Source organism: Schistocerca serialis, chromosome 10, assembly GCF_023864345.2.
Source record: "Schistocerca serialis cubense isolate TAMUIC-IGC-003099 chromosome 10, iqSchSeri2.2, whole genome shotgun sequence".
Taxonomy (NCBI): domain Eukaryota; kingdom Metazoa; phylum Arthropoda; class Insecta; order Orthoptera; family Acrididae; genus Schistocerca; species Schistocerca serialis.
The window spans coordinates 165,721,230-165,743,495 of record NC_064647.1 but is presented as its reverse complement, the minus strand read 5'-3'; the positions used below and the strand labels follow the sequence as shown (position 1 = coordinate 165,743,495).

Here is a 22,266-nt window from a genome sequence, read left to right as displayed (position 1 = left end):
CATCTAAATTAAACTTCTCATCACTGAAGATCACATTTTGAAGTCCATGACATGTTTTTCCATCTAGCCCATTTATGTCTGGATGTTAGAGCAGGTTTTTGCAGTCGTTTCTTGAATGCAAGATGTTTGTCATTATGGCAAAATATGTTGTACACTTCTGGCAGTTACTGGCAGCAATAAATGAGCAACAAGTTTAAAAGAGCAACGGTTTGTGACCCTTGCTTTGCACAAAAGTAGCCGTTTCAAAGTCTTAGGTGATTTTCTGTTTTGTCCATATTATCCGTTGTGACCATATCGTGCACGCAATGTAACGGCGACTCTACTCGAACGGTTCAACTTCTGGCGATTTGACTATTGGAGAGTTCCATTTCCTTGTGCGCACCGACTTATGCTTTTTTATCACATGACAACTGTTTTCCGTGTAGCAGTGTCACAATCACGTTCTAGGTACACTGTCACTAATGGTGTCTGCTCCATACCACTAGTAAAGATACGTAAACACACACTAACACTGCATGGTTCCGACCGCCTTTCCGCCCTCTACTACATGAATCGTTGGTGTCTTGTTATATACTGTACTACTGAAATAAAATCCGACACCATTTGACCGCATTTGTCGGTATACTGGATCTCATACTATTGCATATACACTATGCATAACTATTCCAACCGACATTGTTATTTTGAAAAATTAAACTGTCCAGAACCAACGAATAAATTCCTACCACTGCATAGTAATAACACCAATCCTAACTCTAAAAAACCTGACGAAATCGAAATAACTAAACAAATTCAGAGACTTAAAAACAATAAAGCATCCGGGGAAGACGGGATAATTGCAGAACTACTAAAATCTGATGGCCCTAACACTACAAAAGAGATCACTCTACTAATAGGACATATCTGACAAACTGAAAAAATACCTGAGGACTGGAAAACTGCCCTAATTCATCCACTGCATAAAAAATGGGATAGATCCGGCGTTAATAATTACCAAGGAATCTTTCTTCTCCCCGTCAAATACACAGTTCTCTCGCAATGTTTACTTGATCGAGCTCAAGAACAGTTAGATCCTGAAACTGGTGAATTGATATAAAGACTGGTGTTAGCCAGGGAGATGGACTTTCTCCATTACTGTTTATCTGTGTTTAAGAAAAAATAATTACAGAATGGCGAGAGCAAAAGTCGAGTGAAAATATGCATCAATCAATTGAGTTGTATAGAAGTAATATTAGATGATCTCTCCAAATCATCCACCTTCATCGTGAAATGAGCATTCCGGTGGTTGTATTCGGGCGTTCTAAGAAGTCGTTCGAATTCTCTCACTGCCATGAGCCAATACAAAAAATGGTTCAAATGGCTCTGAGCACTATGGGACTTAATATCTGAGGTCGTCAGTCCCTTAGACGTATAACTACATAAACCTAACTAACCTAAGGACATCACACACCCCTATGCCCGAGGCAGGATTCGAACCTGCGACCGTAGCGGTCGCTCAGTTCCAGACTGTAGCGCCTAGAACTGCTCGACCACTTCGGCCGGCGCCAAACAACAGAAGTATCGTCTACATATATGAAAAAAAAACCAAGGTTTCAAAGCTGTTGACTCCAAGACATGTTCCTCGAAGCCTTCCACAAACAGATTTGCAATAACAAGTGACAATGGACTTCTTTTGTGACAAGAATTTTTCGTCAGGAGGGTGTTAGTCTCTCAACGCTTCCCGTTTGGTCAGACCGATCCTGCGATACACTCAATCAAATGATAAAATGGCAGGGCAGTCACCTGTCGAATACCGGCGGCTGTCGACGTTTCCCGGCTCCACTCCCCTAAGTTGTGCTGAATCCAAATATGTCAACAAACATTAAGAGCTTCTCACAAGGGAATGGTTCAGTCCGACACGTTGAGACCCACCTTGAACGCTGCAAATATTTTTTTTTTTTTTTTAAATTGAAGTTACTAAGTTTTGCTGCATGAAGAACAGCTTGTAACATCAGTTTGTTCAGCCCTTGCCTAGAGCACAATCCGGCAAATAAGGGGACTCAACATGACGAGAATGTTGCACAAAGTCCAAAGTGCACACTTGCAATTTTAACCACTTAAACCATATCAAAAAAATCTCTCATTTTGCTAGTTTTTTTTAAATAACCTGCGGTTCATATCGACAGCTAAATTGTTACAGATGTAATTGTTCCACGAGCGACTGGCAGAGAAAATAAAATCAAGGCAGTGTATTACGTTACATTACAGGTAACTCTCATCAGTTGAAGCTTTAAGTCATTAACATGAAATATTTTGTAAAAATTTCTGTAGACAGTTCTTAGGATACTTTTGAATAATTTATATTTTACTGACAATGAAGTACACTGAAGTGCCAAAGAAATTTGTATAAGCATGCGTACTTAAATATGGAGGTATGTAAACAGGGAGAATACGCCGCCGCGGTCGGGAGCGCCTATATAAGACAAGTGTCTGGCGCAGTTGCTAGATCTGTTACTGCTGCTACAATGGCAGGTTATAAAGATTTAAGTGAGTTTAAACGTGGTGTTATAGTCGGCCCACGAGCGATGAGACACAGCATCTCCGAGGTAGCGATAAAGTGCGGATTTTCTGTACGACTATTTCATGAATATACCATGAATATCAGGAATCCAGTAAAACATTAGATCTCCATCACTGCTGTGGAAAAAATTGGTGCAAGAATGGGACCAACGATGATTGAAAAGAATCATTCAACGTGACAGAAGTGCAACCCTTCCACAAATTGCTGCAGATTTCAATGCTGTGCCATCAACAAGTGTCAGCGTGCGAACCATTAAACAAAACATCATCGATATGGGCTTACGGAGCCGAAGGCCCACTAGTGCATCCTTGATGACTGGACGACACAAAGCTTTACGCCTCGCCTGGGCCCGTCAACACCGACATTGGGCTGGTGGACGTGTATGGGTATGGAAACAACCTCATGAATCCATGGACCCTGCACTTTAGCATAGGACTGTTCAAGCCAGTGGAGGTTCTGTAATGGTGTGGGGCGTGTGTAGTTGGAGTGATACGGGACCTGATACGTCTACGAACGACTCTGATAGGTGACACGTACGTAAGCATCCTGTCTGATCACCTCCATCCATTCATGTCCATTGTGCTACCGACGGACATGGGCAATTCCAGCAGGACAATGTGACACCCCACACGTTCAGAATTGCTACAGAATGGCTCCAGCAACTCTTCTGAGTTAAAACACTTTCTATGGCCACCAAACTCCCCAGACATGAATGTTATTCAGCGTGTTTTGCATGCCTTGCAACCTGCTGCTCAGAAGAGATCTCCATCCCCTCGTACTCTTCCGAATTTATGGACAGCCATGCAGGATTCATGGAGTCAGTTCCGTCCAGCACTACTTTAGATGTTAGTGGAGTCCATACCACGTCGTGTTTCGGCACTTCTGCGTGCTCGCGGGGACCCTACACAGTATTAGGCAGGTGTACCAGTTTCTTTGGCTCTTCACTGTAGTTCCTTGTTTATTCACTGTAGTCGTCACAAAAGTGCGAAGTATGTATTAGATGATGGAAACAACATTTTCCTTACAGAAAGCACACCTTGTAAAAGCAAAATTAATGCATTCATGCACTTCACGGTAATTGCTAGTTTTGTTTACACATACTTGGGATCGACTAAGAAATTGTCGTGTCCATTGTTCTGCATATTGTGCTGCAAACCGACACTGTGCAAATGACTTTAACAATATTGTTACGCTGCTAAACCTGAAATAACAAACAGCTATCAGAAATTATATTGTTCAACAACGTTCTGAAAAATGCTTTATACTATCGAAAAATTTCTTTATTGGTCGACTGAATCACACTATTAGTTCTGGGTGGAATCGAAGTTGGAATAATAGTGTTTTTGTGCCTGGCTTATGGACACAGGTGCCGTTATGTCCAGATCAAGAGTCCAACAAAAACAATGAATTATTTTCTTCAACTGGTGAGAATATTATTCAAGTATAGTATTTAAAATTATTCTCTCCAATTTTTCCGGATTTTGGTACGTCAGTTCAAGGATTCTTGTAACTAAACAGTCCTTTTTTAAATCTTTTTCGCTAACTTTACTTGGGATCCTGCAGACAGCTGTGAAGCTGCAGAAACAGTAATCAGCAGATACATATAACTGGCATTTTGTACACTAATGTGTCATGGCATTTATTGACTGTATAAAGCAACTCTGTCTTCTTTTTTTGCTCGAAATGATAAGGTGCATTTGCATGCTTTTCATGCACGAAACCTAAGTGATTTGCTTTATACACAGCAATATTAATAATAACAAGAAGCTACTGCATTTGTCTTTAGTATGACCTATTAATGACTTCTCTACTTGTTTATTTTAAGTCAACTTCGTAATTTTGCAATTTCCTTTTTTGTATAATTGTCTGGATCTATTTAACCAGGTCAAAGAAACCCAGAAATCAGTAATGGTCACCTCTCTCACGATTCAGAGTGCCTACTCTTGTAGATTTCCCTCGGTACTGGTATTGGTGCATTGACTCTCACCAGCAGTTTCCACAATTTCGAATAAATTGTCGACATCATTCGACTGAATGTCAATGAAATTAACTAATAAATAACAGATATGTAGGTCCTAAAGAAAAGTAAGTGAATTTGATTGCAAACCACTTTATTCATATTTTATCTTTGTGAGGTTGAAAACATTAATTGGATACCGCATTACTGTCAATTCTTGAACGTGCACAAAGACAGGTGCTATTAGCACAAATACACTATGTGATCAGAACTATCCGGACACTTGGCTGAAAATGTCTTTGGAGTTTGTGGCGCCCTCCATCGGTAATGCTGGAATTCAATGTGGTGCTGGCCCACCCTTAGCCTTGATGATATCTTTCACTGTCGCAGGCATACGTTCAGTCAGGTGCTGGAAGGTTTCTTGGGGAATGGCAGCCCATTCTTAGAGGACTGGTGCACTGAGGTGAGGTATCGACGTTGGCCGGTGAGGCCTGGCACGAAGTCTGCGTTCCAAAACATCCCAAATGTGTTCTGTAGGATTCAGGTCAGGACTCTGTGCAGGTCATTCCATTACATGGTTGTTATTGTCGTGTAACCACTCCGCCACAGGTCGTGCATAATGAACAGGTCCTCGATCGTGTTGAAAGATGCAATCGCCATCCCTGAATTGCACTTTAACAGTAGGAAGCTAGAAGGTGCTTAAAACATCAATATAGGCCTGTGCTGTGATAGTGCCATGCCAAACAACAAGGGGTGCAAGCCCCCTCCATGAAAAACACAACCACACCACAACACCACCGTCTCCGAATTTTACTGTTGGCACTACACACACTGGCAGATGACGTTCACTGGGCATTTGCCATAGCAACTCCCTACCTTCGGATCGCCACATTGTGTACTGTGATTCGTCACTCTACACAACGTTTTTCCACTGTTCAATCGTCCAATGTTTACGCTCCTTACACCTAGCAAAGCATCGTTTGGCTTGATGTGTGGCATATGAGCAGCTGCTCAACCATTAAATCCAAGTTTTCTCACCTTCCAGCTAACTGTCGTAGTACTTGCAGTTTGAAATTCCTGTGTGATGGATTGGATAGATGTCTGCATATTACACATTACGACCCTCTTCAACTGTTGGCGGTCTGTCAGTCAACAGACAAGGTCAGCTTGTGCGCTTCTGTGTTGTAAGTGTCCATTCACGTTTCAACTTCACTATCACTTAGGAAACAGTGGACCTAGGGATGTTTAGGAGCGTGGAAATCACGCATACAGACGTATGACACAAGTGACATCCAATCACCTGACCACATTTGAAGTCCGTGAATTCCTCAGATCGCCCGAATCTGCTCAGTCACGATGTATCATGACTACTGAGGTCGCTGATATGGAGTACCTGGCAGCAGATGGCAGCAAAATGCACCTAATATGAAATAAGTATGTTTTTGGGGGTGTTCGGATACTTTTGATCACATAGTGTATACAAAGAAACCACAAAAGAAAATTAATTCAGTGTTTCCTCCATTGTTAACACTTAGAGATGCTGCAGGGGCATTTGCTAAATATTATTGATATTAATTGAACTGCAGATTTGAGCATACAGTAATTCTGAGCTACTGTTTCAGTGAAATTATCCCTAGAAACTGAGATTTACTTTACAAATTATGATCATGTTGGGCCACATTATCTGTTTACCAATGTGCAGTCAATTGAGGCTGTGTTCCTGCTTGTTTTGCTTGTGCTGTCTGCTAGAGCTACAGCAGGGGTGTACATCTCTGCAGCTGCGTGGTAAGCTGTAAATTCAACAGTTTTCAGCATTTTATAAAAATGCAATTGGTCTTAGCAGCTTCGATTGTGACATTGTGTTTCTTTAGATGTATTCTTCCTGTATAAAAAACTTCATGTCAGGTTTTGACATGTCAGATCCGACTGTTTCATTGTTAGTGGTGTCATGTTCCTGCTCAATAACAAATAGAAATACTTTCAGAGACAGTAATATTTTAAGAAGTGCTTAATTTTAACTGGTCTGCCTCCATCACTGAGTGATTAGCATTGGTTGCTGCCATGTGGAAGACCAAAGTTCAATTCCTAGTACTGCCAAGGATTTTTACTTGGTAGTTGAACGGGGTTCTCAGCCTCATAATGGCAACTGAGGAGCTGCTGAAATGAAAAGTATAGTGGATCAACAGTCTGGAGAGTCAGCAAAATGGCCAGGAGAGTGGTGTGCTGACTACATGCTCCTCCATACCGAATCCAACACGATGCTGCCTGGAGGAAAATGACATAGTGGCCAGTCGACATCCCTTGGATCTTCAAGGCTTCTACAAGGAGTGTGTTTTCTTATTTTAACTGACATTGGTGCATTCAGCCATGATTTAAGTAAAGTTGGCTACTTACTTGAGGAGGAGAGGGGTAAGTGGCGCAGCCATCGGGTGGAGAGGCATGATAAGGGGAATGAATTCTTGTTTATCTTCCAGTGCAGATGGCTCATGGGACTGTGTGCCTCATACCGATCAGAGGCTATGATATAAATTTCAAATAGAAGTATGGTAGAATCTTGAATGCCTGTCATAGAGATAGTCATCTTCAAATGCAGTACATACAGGGTGGCGCACGAAATGTGTTACCATTTTGTTTTTGAATATAAACTTTATTGTCAATACAATCTGAAAGGAACGTATACTACAATGAAGAGCCGTCCATGGAGATTTGTTCTAACTCAGCACATGTTCAATATGTCCACCATTTCGTTTCCTAACTTCCTTCAAATGAACACTGAAGTTAGTGATTACCGTACAGCACATGGCTTCCGTAATTTCACTGCAAGCTTGAAGAATAAGTCTTTTCAGCTACAGTAAAAATCACGTGGACGTTTCGGAAAAAGTTTTTCCTTTAGGTACCTCCAAAGAAAAAAGTCACATGGACTATTGGGGAGCCAATTTTGTCCATCATTGAAGCAGCCTGGAAACATGAGTGAAATGATCCGCTTGTCGAAGTGCTCGTGTAAAAACTCCAACACAGTGTTTGCAGTATGTGGCCTTGCTCCATCTTGCATGAACCACTGCGTGTTGAAGGGCAAGGCAGTAGCAAGAAGCTGTGGAATGAAGCTATTGCAAAGCATGTTCAAATAACGCTCGCTGTTCACAGTTTCTTCAAAGAAAAAGGGTCCAATAAGTCCATGACTGGAAATTGCTGCCCACTCTGTAATCTTCGGAGCATAATGTTGTCGTTCATGAAGCACTTGTGGGTTTTCAGTGGCCCAAAAGCATACATTTTGTTTGTTAACCACACCGTCTAAATTAAAATGCGCCTCGTCTGAAAACAAAATGTTGTTGAGAGTTTCTTCCCTATCCTCTGCCCGCTGAGCAAACAGTACTCTCTGCTGCTTGTGTTCTTCAGTGAGCTTCTGTGCACAGGTCCTCTTGTATGGGTACATATGGAGGTCACTTTTAAGAATACGTTGAACGGAGTGTCTGGATATTCCCAGTTGCACTGCTGCCTTTCAACACAATTTCCCGGGACTTCTCTCTACAGCAACTCGTACCGCTTCAATATTCTCCGGCGAACAAACAGGCTTAGTCCGAGGTCACTTCGCTTCCAATACTGTTCCTTCCTGTACAAATTTATCGTGCAGCCTGTGGATGGTCTTCTTGCAAGGGACCCATCGTGTGTTAAACTGTTGTCAAAAATGCCTCTGAGTCACAACAAGGCTTTTCATTTCATGAAAAAGTAACACAATTGCCGAACGTTGCTGTGTCATCAGTCTTCCATTGTCAGCCATTGCTGCTTACTAGTCTCCTAGCGGCAGTATCGTGAATTACATGCCATTTCGTAACTCATTTGTTTTTCCAAGCTCTGTTGGTACTGCAGAAAAAAGGACGGGTATACACTCACACACACACACATATCCATCCACACATATACAGACACAAGCAGACATATTTAAAGACTGTCTTTAAATATGTCTGCTTGTGTCTGTATATGTGTGGATGGATATGTGTGTGTGTGCGAGTGTATACCCGTCCTTTTTTCCCCCTAAGGTAAGTCTTTCCGCTCCCGGGATTGGAATGACTCCTTACCCTCTCCCTTAAAACCCACATCCTTTCATCTTTCCCTCTCCTTCCCTCTTTCCTGATGAGGCAACAGTTTGTTGCGAAAGCTTGAATTTTGTGTGTATGTTTGTGTTTGTTTGTGTGTCTGTCGACCTGCCAGCACTTTCATTTGGTAAGTCACATCATCTTTGTTTTTAGATATATTCACTTCATATAAATTTATATCTAAGATTGTATAAGTGCGAGAAATAGAAAAATTGTATTATTCACAGTTTAGTTTTTGGAAAAACCTTCTTTTTGAATTTCCTACAATTTCCATCAAAAAACATGTATTTTATTATTACATAGGTCAAACTGTGTAAAGTTCACTTTCATAAAACAATTTTAGTGATGCAGTACATTTGAATTAGGCCTATAGTTACTTTGAGCCTGTTGTGGCAATTTAATGTCATGCAGTACCAGTAAATGTATTTATGCTTACTGACAACTGTTATTGCCACCAATAGCTTTTGACAAGGCTATTTTCTATATGAGATGAAATTGCAGTTAGGGCTGTACACAAATTAAATTTATTCTTTGTATGAATTGTAGCAACATACAACGATGCAAGAGAGCATCTTCGAAAAGCTGAAGAAACATCAAACCTCGAAAGTGAAGAAGAAATTGGGGTGAAGAGAAAAAGGAAGGCAAAGGACATAATGTTGCCAGGAGAAGAATCGAGCGATGAAGATTACATGCCGAAGAAAAAATGTAAGACCAACCGTGTCACAGTTCATCCGTATCCATCTCTTGATTCTTTTTCAGCTTCATTCTCATCCTCACCATCTACTGGTATGGAAGTTCATGAAATGTGGTCTTCCATCCCTCCAAATTCATTAACTCCTAGGCCTAGTTCATTCTCCAATGCCAAAATTCCTCCAGCACCACTTGCTTCAGCACCACTTGCTTCAGCACACTGCCCGAGAAAAGAAAAATCTGCACCACTGGGTAAGTTTTTGTGTTATTTCTCTGTTAAATAATATTAGGCCTAGCAGTGAAACCGATTTTGTGTGCAGTGTTTTCTTTTATATAACTAGCCTCAGTGACCAGCTTTACCCGCCTGCTTCTAGTAGCAATAGTGTGAAGTGGGCCAGAATGTGTGTAATGCAAAAACTACTACCTTTTTAAGGCATGTTCTAGGGAATACACATTATGTGTGTTATATATTTCAATTTAAGCATAGAAATTTAAATACTAACAATTTTTCAATTAATATTAATTTTCTGAAACATTTTTTGGGTTTAGTGGCTGCAAAGAAATTTAAATCAAAAGTAGATGCTATTACGCTTGCTAAATGCTAAGTAAACTTGAGCAATCATCCACCTATGTTGTAGATGTTGAGCAGATCTGGCTCATTCTTGGCCAGTTACAAGCTGCAGCAGCTAGCCAGTCTGAGGAAATCTCTCAGCTGAACAGAAAAATTGACCTGTTATTGGCTCGAGGATGTGTCAACAGTACTTATCAGGAGGCGGATGAAAGTAATGAGCAGGCACTAAACAGTCTCCCTTCATCATCAATGGAAGAATTTGATGAATTTGAGGAAAAATTGAAACAACAGGAATTCAAAAGTCTTGTGGTAATTTGTCCAACTATTATTTTATCATAAACATTTAGCAATATCATTAATGATCCTTGCTAGAAAACAGATTTTTTGACTTAACACGAGGTATTGCACTCATCTACACTCGCAATTCATTCATATTTATTTAAAATATGCACTCACATGTGTTGCCAGTGTCTTAATATGAAAATATTGGATTATTTGTATTGTTTTGTTTCTTGAAGAATCTTAATGATATAACAGCTTCATCAAGAAAATTTATATTTTCAAGTGAAGTTACTTGCAACCCTTGGTGGTAAAGATGCAAAATTGTTAATGTTCAATTGTATGAAACGACGCTTGGCGTCAGAGATAGGAACGAAGTTTTCATATACAGGAAGGCCTCCAAAAGACAAGATGAAAGAAAGGAAAAGAGCTTTCTGTTCAACCTTGCTTTGTGCAGCAATTCAAAGTAAGCAAAGACTTAAAAATATGCTGGTTTGGTTTATATATCGTGCACATTTTTTTCCAAACGCGAACTTCAAATTTGTTACTTCAAAATGTTTTAAACACTAATATATAAACACAAATATATGGACAGTGTTATGCATCATGAGACCAAGTGCCATTACTTAACATTTCCGATGTGAGCACATTTAGTACTGTTAAGTAGGTACTTACGGTGAGATTTTTGTACTAAGATAAAGAACACTAACCCTTCTTCGGTCCAAAAAGTTGAGAAACATTAATAAATACATATATTTTAAGGGAATGCAGACTTTAGGTTCCATTGTGTCACATATGACATATGGTGCTTCGACTAGTGATGCATAACACTATTCATATAGCCTTCCCAAAAAAGATAGATAATACCTTAATATAGGCCTCAACAGAATTAAATTTTCGGGAAGAATATAGATTAGCATTGGCATGGTTTTTGTGAAATTTGGTCAGATTCCACCTTCTGGATCCACCCCATTGGCCTTAAAAGTTGCAGTGTTTATCTTATGGAGAAAATTTTGTTTTGATTTGATCATATTATTTGGATATTTCATTTAAGTTAAGAAAACAACTGATGAATTCATACTTTTAGTATTATCAGGAAAGTAGTTATGATTCATTGATGTTCGATGGGTTGGTTGTTATTAATCAGATGTTTACATGGTTTAGAGAAATAATGGCTTATTTGAGAAGAGCATTTTCACAATGCTATGTGCACAATCCTTGTTGGTGAAAATCAATAGTTTACAGGCTGGCCTGATACAGTGGCTTTATAATTTCAACATTGTAAAAGTAATTTTTGTTCCAGTGTAAATCTCTAACACTTTCCACTACTTTTAATGATAAACTCACTTATGTTTTCAGGTTCAGTCAGAAAAATATTACCTTTGACAACCGAAGAACAGTTTAAAACCAACATAGGACACTGGCTTCAACAGTCAAAAAACAGAAGTCAAACCCCACGGTAAGACTACACTAAATTACAATCGGTGATGGCTTAATTTTGTTGTTCCCTAGCTGAAATAATACTGCAAGGCCCACTGGTACTTCTTACTTTTATTGTTATTTGTAATGTGGCTAAAATCTAATAAAAGGCAATATTAAAATATGACAAGGAGAACATCTTTTGTTCTTTTACATTGCAGTTCCACTTAACTTCTTAAATTCATTTCGATGTCATCTTTTATTTTATTTTGATTCAGTTTTACTCACCAAAAAATAATTGTGGATAGAATAAAATATCTACATTTTTCTAAACAGTAGTTTCCTTATAAGCTTACAGTATGAGGTGTGTATGATTTCAGGTAATTGTTTCTTTATAATTCAGATTAAATGGCCCTGAAACTATTAGAAATAGTGATGTGTGGATTCTTCATGAAGTCATCGCAAAATTACCCAAATGTCATCTTTACTTTAAAAAGTTATTTTTCTGATATGGGGCATAAATTATATTTAGGTTGATTAGTTTCAACTTTTTGCATTTTTTATATTTAGGTATGGCTAACATTTTCTTTTACCTGTTACAGGACCATTATACCGGCAGAAGCCAGTGATTTTTGATCCTGCTCTGGTCTGCGTGCTGGGGCCGGAGGGGCTTCCGAATAATTAAATTTTAAACAGTTTGAAAATAAAAATTTTTAAAGATACATGTCTTCATAATTTTTTCACACCATTTCCATTCTGATATTTATTTAATTAATTAGGTTCAATAAATTCAGATTAATATTTATATAGCTTAAAACAAGCTGTAAATACCAGGCTGTATTCCACGTGTGTAGATACATCTGGAGCCAAGCTTGATAAGTCAAGCTAGAAATATAGCTTGAACTCTGCCAACTTTGATGTTTGTTTCAAGCTTGAATCCAGCTAACAGGCCTGAATATTCCAGCTTTGATCACGCTTATATACTTGAACTTTACAGCTTGAAACAAGTTTGAAACCGGCTTACTGTGCTATCTTGGATAAGTTTAAGTAAACACAATCAACAATAAAATAAGAATCAGCTTCATTTTTCAAGGAACTCCTCGACAGAACAGCAGTGACCCATGAGGAAACTCTTCAGTTTCGATTTGAAAGCACGTGGATTACTGCTAAGATTTTTGAATTCGAGTGGTAGCCTATTGAAAATGGATGCAGCAGTATACTGCACATCTTTCTGCACAAGAGTTAAGGAAGTCTGATCCAAATGCAGGTTTGATTTCTGCCAAGTATTAACTTGGGAATAAGCTAATATTGTTAACAAGAAATGACATTAAGGAGTATATATATATTGACAGGCCAATGTCAAAATACCCAGACTCGTGTACAGGGGCCGACAAGAGGTTCATGATCTTACACTGCTTATTGCCCGAACTGCCCATTTCTGAGCCAAAAATATCCTTTTAGAATGGGAAGAGTTATCCCAAAATATAATACCATATGACATAAGCAAATGAAAATAAGCAAAGTAGATTAATTTTCGTGTTGAACGATCACTCACTTCAGATACTGTTCAAATAGTAAAAATGGCAGTATTAAGTCTTTGAACAAGATCCTGAATGTGGGCTTTCCACAACAGCTTACTATCTATCTGAACACCTAGAAATTTGAATTGTTCAGTTTCACTAATCACATGCTCGTTCTGTGAAATTAAAATGATCTGTACCAAAAGATTTCTTTTCGTTCTTTTTTGCAAATACTTGATAGGAAGTCCTAGTACCATGTCTCTGATTCTGAAATAATATTTAATATTTTTGGGTATAGCTGAGGCATTGTGAATTTGAAATGGATATAAACCAGACTGATGCATTGCCAAGCTTTCGGGCAAAGCCGTTCTACAAAACTAATGCCCCCAATTATCCCTTTCCCCTGTTATACAAAGCTACATTGTCCTGACCCTGGGACAACTTTGAGAGGTTGAGCAGGTTAGAGTCAGAGTGTAGCTAGCAGCAAATTGGAGGTTTGAGTAGGTCCAAGAAAGCATGACATCCCACCCATTGTGCTGCAAACATCTCTGTCCCATTTGTTGTTACAGCTGTTCTACACAGGTGAAATGACTATCTGAGTGTGAACGTACAATGTTTTGCATATATGAGGGGGCAACATGTTCAAATTTCTGAGGAAAATAGGAAAATGCTACAGGGAAAACCGAATAATATATAATATGTAAAAGAACCATCATGAAACAACAATAATGGAAGATGAAGAAAAAAATGTTCAGCTTAAAAATGGTATAAGACAGGAATGTAGTCTTCACCTCTACATTTCCATTTATACACCAAAGAAGCAATGATAAAAATAAATGAAAGATTCAAAAGGGGGGGCTAATCTTCAGAGTCAAAGGATAAGATTGAACTATTAAATCTAGGTACCACGAACACTTCTTACGTTGATATATCACTTACTGGAAATACTTGAATTCATCAGTAGTATGTCATTAAGAAAATGACCAATGAAAAGCTCTGTTTCCATTACTGTTAATCACTATTACTGAAATTAACACTTTCACTGCCTTATTAAAACAAATAAGCAAAAACTTGCTTTCTGTTGTACTTGTAGTCAACAGGGGTAAATTCTCACCCTTTGCTCTATTCAGAACATAATTTTTGTTGCAGTTCACAAAAATCCAGGGGTAAAACATTAATTGGTTCATACTATGAAATATTGTTGGACAGTTTGCTTACTGACATGAAGCACAACAAAATTATTGTAAACATACACAGTGGTCTTTTAATGGCAAAATACCTGAGCTGGGTTTGACAAATATTTTGCAATTACATTTTCCTTCAGTTCTTCTCCCCCCCCCCTCCCCCCTCAGCCTTCTGGTTTTTTTTCCCCCAATTGGTCTTAACAAAAATAGCATAGAGCAAGAAAATTTTTGTCAAATGAAGGTGTTATAAGTTTCTTTTAGGAGTGAATGCAAAAACTGTATATCTCTGCTCTAAGACATCACTTCATTAACACTTTCTTCTGCCTTGTGTATTGTATTGTGTATTGAAACCATGGACCTAGAAATGATGGAGAGGCTTTGTCCCGCTGTAGCCCTCAGTGTTCCACAACCCCACAACAGCCCACAGCAGTCCACTCACCCCATCACCACTCCACACCGAACCCAGGGTTATTGTATGGTTTGGCACCCAGTGGACCCCCTCTCCCCCCCCCCACCACCACCATCACCACCACCAGGGAACGTCTCATACCAGATGAGTGTAACCCCAAATGTTTGCATGGTAGAGTAATTAAGGTGTACGTGTATGTGAAGACAATGTTTTCACAGCAATCGCCGACATAGGGTAACTGAGACGGAATAAGGGGAGCCAGCCCACATTTACCAAGGTTGGTGGAACCATCCACAGGCTGCCCACCACACCAGACCTCGACACTAATCTGCCAGGCAGATTCATGCTGGGGACTGGCATGTCATCCCGCAGCGCATCAGACCATGCGGCTAGCCGGGCGGGCTTCTTCAGCTTTAGTGACAAATGCTAATGTAGCATGTGAAGTTAATTGTTGATCAGTCATGTGATTACATGTTTAGGTGTTATTCAAGCCTTTGTCTTTCTAAATACAGTAAACTTGACATTTCAGGTTGCAACATCTAGTGAAATAGTAACATGTTTTGAACACCTCTTAAAATATATTAGTATTTGCAACCATTCTTCCTCAGCAACTACTGCAATTTGTGTGTCATATGTTGCAGTTGTTGTGGTCTTCTGGTTCGATGCAGCTCTCCCCTGTGCAAGCATCTTCATCTCGGAATAACTACTGCAATCTATATTCTTCTGAATTTGATTACTGTACTCATCTCTTGGTTTCCCTCTACGATTTTCGCTCCACCATTATTCCCTCCAGTACTAAATCGGTGATCCCTTGATGCCTCAGAATGTGTCCTACCAGTCAATACCTTCCTTTAGTCAGGTTGTACCACAAATTTCTCTTCTCCCCAGTTCTATTCAGTACCTCCTCATTAGCTAAGTGATCTACCCATCTAATCTTTAGCACTTGTCTGTAGCACCACATTTCAAAAGCTCTTATTCTCTTCTTATCTAAACTGTTTATTGTCCATGTTTCACTTCCAAATGCGTCTACACTCCAGGCAACTACCTTCAGACAATACTTCCTGACATTTAAATCTATACTTGATGTTAACAAGTTTCTCTTCTTCAGGAATGATTTTCTTCCCATTGCCAACCTACATTTTATATCTTCTCTACTTCAGCCATCACCAGTTATTCTGCTGCCCAAATAGCAAAATTCTTCTACTACTTTAAGTATCTGGTTCCATAATCTAATTTCCTTAGTATCATCTGATTTGATTTGACTTCATTCCATTACCCTTGTTTTGGTTTTTTAGACGTTCATCTTATATCTTCCTTTCAAGGCCCTGTCCATTTTATTTAACCGGTCTTCCAAGTCCTTTGCTGTCTCTGACTGAATTACGAGGAGTGCCCAGAAACTAATGCATCACTTTTTTTTCCTCAGCTGAAAACAATGCTATGAATGTGAAACATTATGTATCTATTATTTGAAGTCTCCTGAGTGTGTGCCCCAAGTTTCTGTCACTTCCGACAGATAGTGCAGCTGCATGACGTTTCAAAATGGCATCTGTAGGTGACGTACATTACAAGCAGTGTGCCATCATTGAATTTCTCACTGCAGAGAAAGAAACTGTGGGGAATATTCACAAATGCTTGTGAAAAGTCTGTGGAGCATCTGCTGTTGACAGAAGTATAGTTAGTCACTGGGCATGGAGGGTGAGGTCATCAGAAGGCGGAGCTCCACGATTTGCAGTGTTCAGGGAGAACACTCATGACTGTCACACCTGACACGTTGCAGTGAGCTGATGTTGTCATCCGTGAGGACAGACACATTACAACTCAGCAGTCGATGCTGCATCTGTCAATCAGCAAAGGAAGCTTGGATGCAATTATCTGCAGCGTTGGATATTCAAAAGTACGTGCAAGATGGGTCCCGCGGTGTCTAACGGTGGATCACCAATCGCACAGAAAAAAACATTTGTCTTGATTTGTTGCGAGATTTTGAAGCTGAGGGGGAGGCCTTCTTGTCCCAGATCACGACAAGTGATGAAACCTGGGTTAACCATTTTCAGCCCAAAACAAAATGACTCCCCACAGAAGAAAAAATTCAAAGCAACTGATTCAGCTGGTAAGGTCATGATCACCATGTTCTGAGACTGTGAAGCGTGATTCTCACTGATGTGATGCCAAGAGGTGGTACCATTAATTCAGAAGCATATGCCAACACACTAACAAAACTCAAGATGCGTTTCCGATGACTTTGATGTCACAGGAACCCAGGAGGTGTTTTGCTGTAACCTAATAACCCTCAGCCCCATACAAGTCTGAGGACTGCTGAACATCTTACAAAACAGGGTGGTACGATGTTACCCCTACAGCCCTGACCTAGCCCCCTCAGAATTCCATTTGTTTGGGCCATTAACGGGTGCCATGCGTGGAAGACATTTTGAGGACAATGAGGAGGCAATTCACACAATGAAGCACTGGCTCCGCTACCACTACAAGGATTGGTACTGACAGGGCATACATACCCTTCTTTCTCATTATATTCAATAAAGAATTGTTGAAGAAAAAAAATGAGGTACATTACTTTTTGGACAGCCCTCATACAATGTCATTGCCAAACCTTAGTTTTTATTTCTTCTCCCTGAACTTTAATTTCTACTACAAATTTTTCTTTGGTTTCCTTTACTGCTTGTTCATTGTACAGATTGAATAACATCAGGGATAAGCTACAACCCTTTCTTACTCCCTTCTCAACCATTGCTTCCTTTTCATGCCCCTCAACTCTTATACCTCCTGTCTGGTCTCTGTACAAGTTGTAAATAGTCTTTTGCTCCCTGTATTTTACCCCTGCTACCTTCAGAGTTTTGAAGAGAGTATTCCAGTCAATATTGTCCAATGCTTTCTCTAAGTCTACAACTGCTATAAACGTAAGTTTGCCTTTCCTTAACCTATCTTCTAAAATAAATCATAGGATCAGTATTGCCTTGTGTGTTCCTACATTTCTCTGGAATCCAAACTGATCTTCTGTAAGGTTGGCTTCTACCAATTTTTCATTTTTTTCTGTGAAGTATTCATGTTAGTATTTTGCAACCATGAGTTATTAAACTGGTAGTTTGGTCATTTTCCACCTGTCAGCACTTGCTTTGTTTGGAATTGGAATTACTACATTCTTTTTGAAGTCTGAAGATATTTTGACTGTCTCATAGGTCTTGCACACCAGATGGAAGAGTTTTGTCAGGGCTGGCTCTTCCAAGGCTATCGGTAGTTCTGACCGAATATCATCTACTCCTGGGGCCTTGTTTTGACTTACATCTTTCAGAGCTCTGTCAAATTCTTCTCACAGTATCATGTCTCCCGCCTCATCTTCACCTGCAGCCACTTCCCTTACTATAATATTGCCTTCAAATTCATATCCCTTGTATCAACATTTTATATACTCCAATCACCTTTCAGCTCTCCTTTCTTTGCTTAGGATTGATTTTCTATCTGAGCTCTTGATATTCATACAGCTGCTTCTCTTTTTCTCAAAGGCCTCCTTAAACTTTCCTGTATGTGGTATCTATCTTATGATGCCTCTAAATCCTTACATTTGTCCTCAAGCCATTCCCACTTAGCCATTTGCACTTCCTGTCAATCTCATTTTTTTAAATGTTTGAATTCCCTTTTGTCAGTTTCATTTGCTGCATTTTTAAATTTTCTCCTCCTATCAGTTAAATTCAATATGTCTGGTGTTATCCAACAATTTCTACTAGACCTTGTCTTTTTATCTATTTGATCCTCTGCTGCCTTTACTATTTCATTTCTTAAAGCTACTCATTTATCTTCTACTGTACTCCTTTCCCCTGCTCTAGACAACTGCTGGCTAATGTTCCCTCTCAATTTCTCAGCATCCTCTAGATCTGTCAACTCATCCAGTTCCCATCTTCTTAATTTTCCACTTTTTTCCAATTTGTTCAGTTTTAATCTAGAGTTCATAACCAATAAATTGTGGCCAGAATCCACACTGCCTCAGGAAATGTCGTACAATTTAAAATCTGATTCCTAAATCTCTGTCTGGCCATTATATAATCATTCTGAATCCTTCCAGTGTATCATACAGATAAGTATAAAGATACAAAAATTGCTAAGATTTTGAAGTTCAAAGCATTTGGTTGTAACAACTGCACATTTTTGATATGTTTTTCTGTTTCAGGCCAGAATGCATGCAGCACCTCAGAACCATTGCGTAATACTTACAAATAATTTCAAAAAAAGGTTACAAAAATAAATAAAGAAGGATCCTTCACACTATGACTCATAAAAATAAATTTGTTTCTAATTTTTTAGTGCTTGCTAATAAATTGTGTTCTGTGTTCAACTAATAGGAGTATTTTGTATGACTGACATTTCAACTGGAAGTGATTTTTATTTTTATTTTTTTAATGGTTAATATGCTTTTTGCTGCTATGAGAAATGAGTTTATTTTTCCATGTAGAATAAAGCTACTGTGGTTTATCAAAGAAAGTGACAGGAACATGATACATTTAGAGCTATATTACATACATGAGTATCCCCATGTTATGAACTACTAGTTGAGTGCTCAGTGAAAAATTTATTCAAATTTATGAGAGCATAAGGATGTTTTTTTCATATTTAGTTCCTTCAGAGGGATGTTAATGGTTCCGAACTTGGCGTTATATGTCACCATGGAGCAGTCACCATTCAGCCTAGTGACCCTGTGGGAAATTCTTTCCTCACTTACCATGCACATCTAGCTCTATGATGCACTAGTACATATGAGTATTAGCAGGAAAATAAATGTGACCAGAACACAGAAAGTAATGTTGATTTTTTGGTTCCTTTCTTGGAACAGAACACAATTACATATAAATTAACATGGACATTAACACAGTAAAATTACGTAGCGATAAAAATCGACACAGTCAAAATAATTTGTACAGCACACAGTAGCCTCACCAACCTGAAGATTTCAGCAAATGGCAAGTAACAAATTTAAAATGTCGAAAATTATACACAGCTATTCCATAACTAGCAAATACAAGAAAAGAAAACTTGCAGGCAGGCACGTAGTAGACTACAGAAATAAGGTGACACATAGCACACTATCCACTGTAATACGATTGTGACTGAGAATCCTGTGATGCAGAAGTAGCCTATTAGTCTCGTGAAACTGTTGGGAGCAGCAAGAAACACATCAGTCTTAAATTGGTCTGTATGAACAAAATTCTAATGCTCTGCCACTAGCGATCTGCAAGGTATTTGCAGATGCCCGCAAGCATTGTCTGGCCAAAGTGTATGGCACAGACTCATCATACATGTCCAGGATACTGATACTGCACCTCGGGCCAAGTCTGATCTTCAAGTTACCACAGCACAAAAGACACTCACTATAAAAAGTTATCTCACTTAGGTGTGCATGTCAACCGTTCGGTGTCAGCGTGGGAAGTGCCAGTCAGGGAGCTTTTTCTGTTGCCTTCTTCTCTCTGGAAAAACCCCGAGGCTGCTGCAATGCAGTGCCTGGTGGAGAGAGATTCCACTTTGTTACCAGTCTGCATCGTCTTCTGAAGCAGAAGTGTGGTGAGTGCACATGCACTGTAGCGCCACAACCCCAATAAATATTACTGGTGTTGATATTGGATATTTTCTATTACTTTTAAGTGGCTAAATCCCCCCCCCCCCTCCACACTCACACACACTACCCCCACACCCCATATGCACATGCACACAGAGAGAATGAGAGAAACAGAGAGTAAGAGTGAGAGAGAAGAGAGAAGAGAGAGAGAGAGAGAGAGAGAGAGAGAGAGAGAGAGACAGACAGACAGAGAGAGAGACTTAGAAACTATTCATTTTACAAGAATGTGGGGTACTGGTGAGATGGGTATAGTGTGTGTATAGTGCAGTAGAGTCTCAGAAAATGATTAGTACAGGTTTAACATCATTTGACCAGTTAACATAGGCTCCCATTGATCCTCATTGCTGACAGAAGAGGGTGAAATATCTTGACAGAGTATTAATTAGGGAATTGTAGGATACAATGATTTTTTGGACTGGAATGAAATACTTTGATACTTTAATGTAGGCATAATTTGGAGACAGGTATAATGTGTGCCACCAACAGTATTTTTTATTTTATTTTATTTTATTTATTTCATGTTCCGTAGATCTCGTATTGTGAGCACGACACATGAGAAGTGGAACGAGTCAAACACAAAACAACAAACATACAAAAAGATACAAAACAGTCTTCATTAAATATATAAAAAATGTTCTACATAATTGCATATAGTTAATACAAAGATTAGAGGAGAAACAGATATTGTACATATAACAGCAGATTTCTTTGAGTGTTAATACAAAATTTCATGTTTTAACTTGGAGAAAAATTGCAAGCACATTTCTTTCTTAACAAGATGGATAATTCTATCTAAATGCTATTTCCCTTTTTGCATCATAAAACTCTTCTAATGTATAAACAGACATATTTAACAAACATTCCTTTAGTTTTGCTTTAAAAAGAGATTCATTTTCTCTTAAACATTTTATCTGGTCATGGAGATGGTTAAAAATTTTTGTTCCTGACCATTTGACACCTCTCTGAACAACTGTCAGGTTCTTAAGTTCACAATGAGGGTTTTCTTTCCCTCTTGTATTATATTTGTGATAATTCTTATTTGATGGAAATTGTGCAGGGTTCTTAATTACAAAACACATCAGCGAATATATGTACTGGGATACAGTGGTCATTATTTGCAGCTTTTTGAAAAGGTTACGGCATGATGTCCTAGGGGGTACTCTGCACATAATTCTAATAGCCCTTTACTGGACTGCAAAAATTTTCTTTGCCAAAGCTAAATTTTCCCAGAAGATGATTCCGTAACACATAACGGAGTGAAAATACCCATGGTATGCGGACTTCATAGTGGTTTGGTGAGTGGGGGTGGGAGATAGATTGATAAATCAAGTGCAAATGATATTACTACACTGTGATGATGTATTTACTATGTTGAACATTCATGAGAGATTTAAATTTTATGCTATGCTGGGAGTTCTCATTAGAATCTGTATTTTTCAGTAACAGTACTCTTACTGGAGCACAATTCACTGTCTGATACTACTTCAATAACTACTTACTTCTGTCTGATTTGATATTAAAGAGGTTATACTTCAGACAATTTTCCCCATACAGTTGAATGCATAATTGAAGTGTGTACAAGTGGCTAAAATGAAATGAGCATTTCCTATGAAAGACAGGGTCCCTCTCTGGCACAGACATGAAGTGCAAATTGCAAAAAAACGCCATAATATAATACCAGTATGGACTCAGAAGAAGCAAACTGACAAGTGTTCTGTATATATATATAAATGAACTGACAGATAAAGTGAGCAGTTATATGCAAATTTTTGCTGGTGGGAAACTGTTGTTGTTGGGGTAGAAGCAGGAGGGTGCAGGATGACTTGGATAGAATTTCTGTTTGGTGTGATGAATGGCAGCTTGCTCTAAATATAGAAAAAATTGAATTAATGAAGATGAGTAAAAATAACATTCTGGTAACGTTTGGATATAATGTCAGTGATGTGCTGCTTGACCTGTGAAATTG

At 38.9% G+C, this 22,266-nt stretch overlaps 1 protein-coding gene across 1 annotated transcript; it reads left to right on the top strand.

The window, feature by feature from the left end:
* Positions 1 to 8,828: 8,828 nt before the first annotated feature.
* On the top strand, positions 8,829 to 10,283 carry LOC126425129 (uncharacterized). Its single transcript, XM_050088072.1, has 2 exons — positions 8,829 to 9,553; positions 9,940 to 10,283. Exons 1-2 carry the CDS (start codon positions 9,265 to 9,267, stop codon positions 10,209 to 10,211), a joined length of 561 nt encoding a protein of 186 aa, XP_049944029.1. The 5' UTR covers positions 8,829 to 9,264; the 3' UTR covers positions 10,212 to 10,283.
* The last annotated feature ends 11,983 nt before the right edge of the window (positions 10,284 to 22,266 follow it).

Coding starts and splice junctions, on each gene's coding strand:
- LOC126425129 (XM_050088072.1), top strand. CDS start 9,265: ATGTTGCCAGGAGAAGAATCGAGCGATGAAGATTACATGCCGAAGAAA. Junction 9,554..9,939: donor AGAAAAATCTGCACCACTGG/GTAAGTTTTTGT, acceptor CCTATGTTGTAG/ATGTTGAGCAGATCTGGCTC.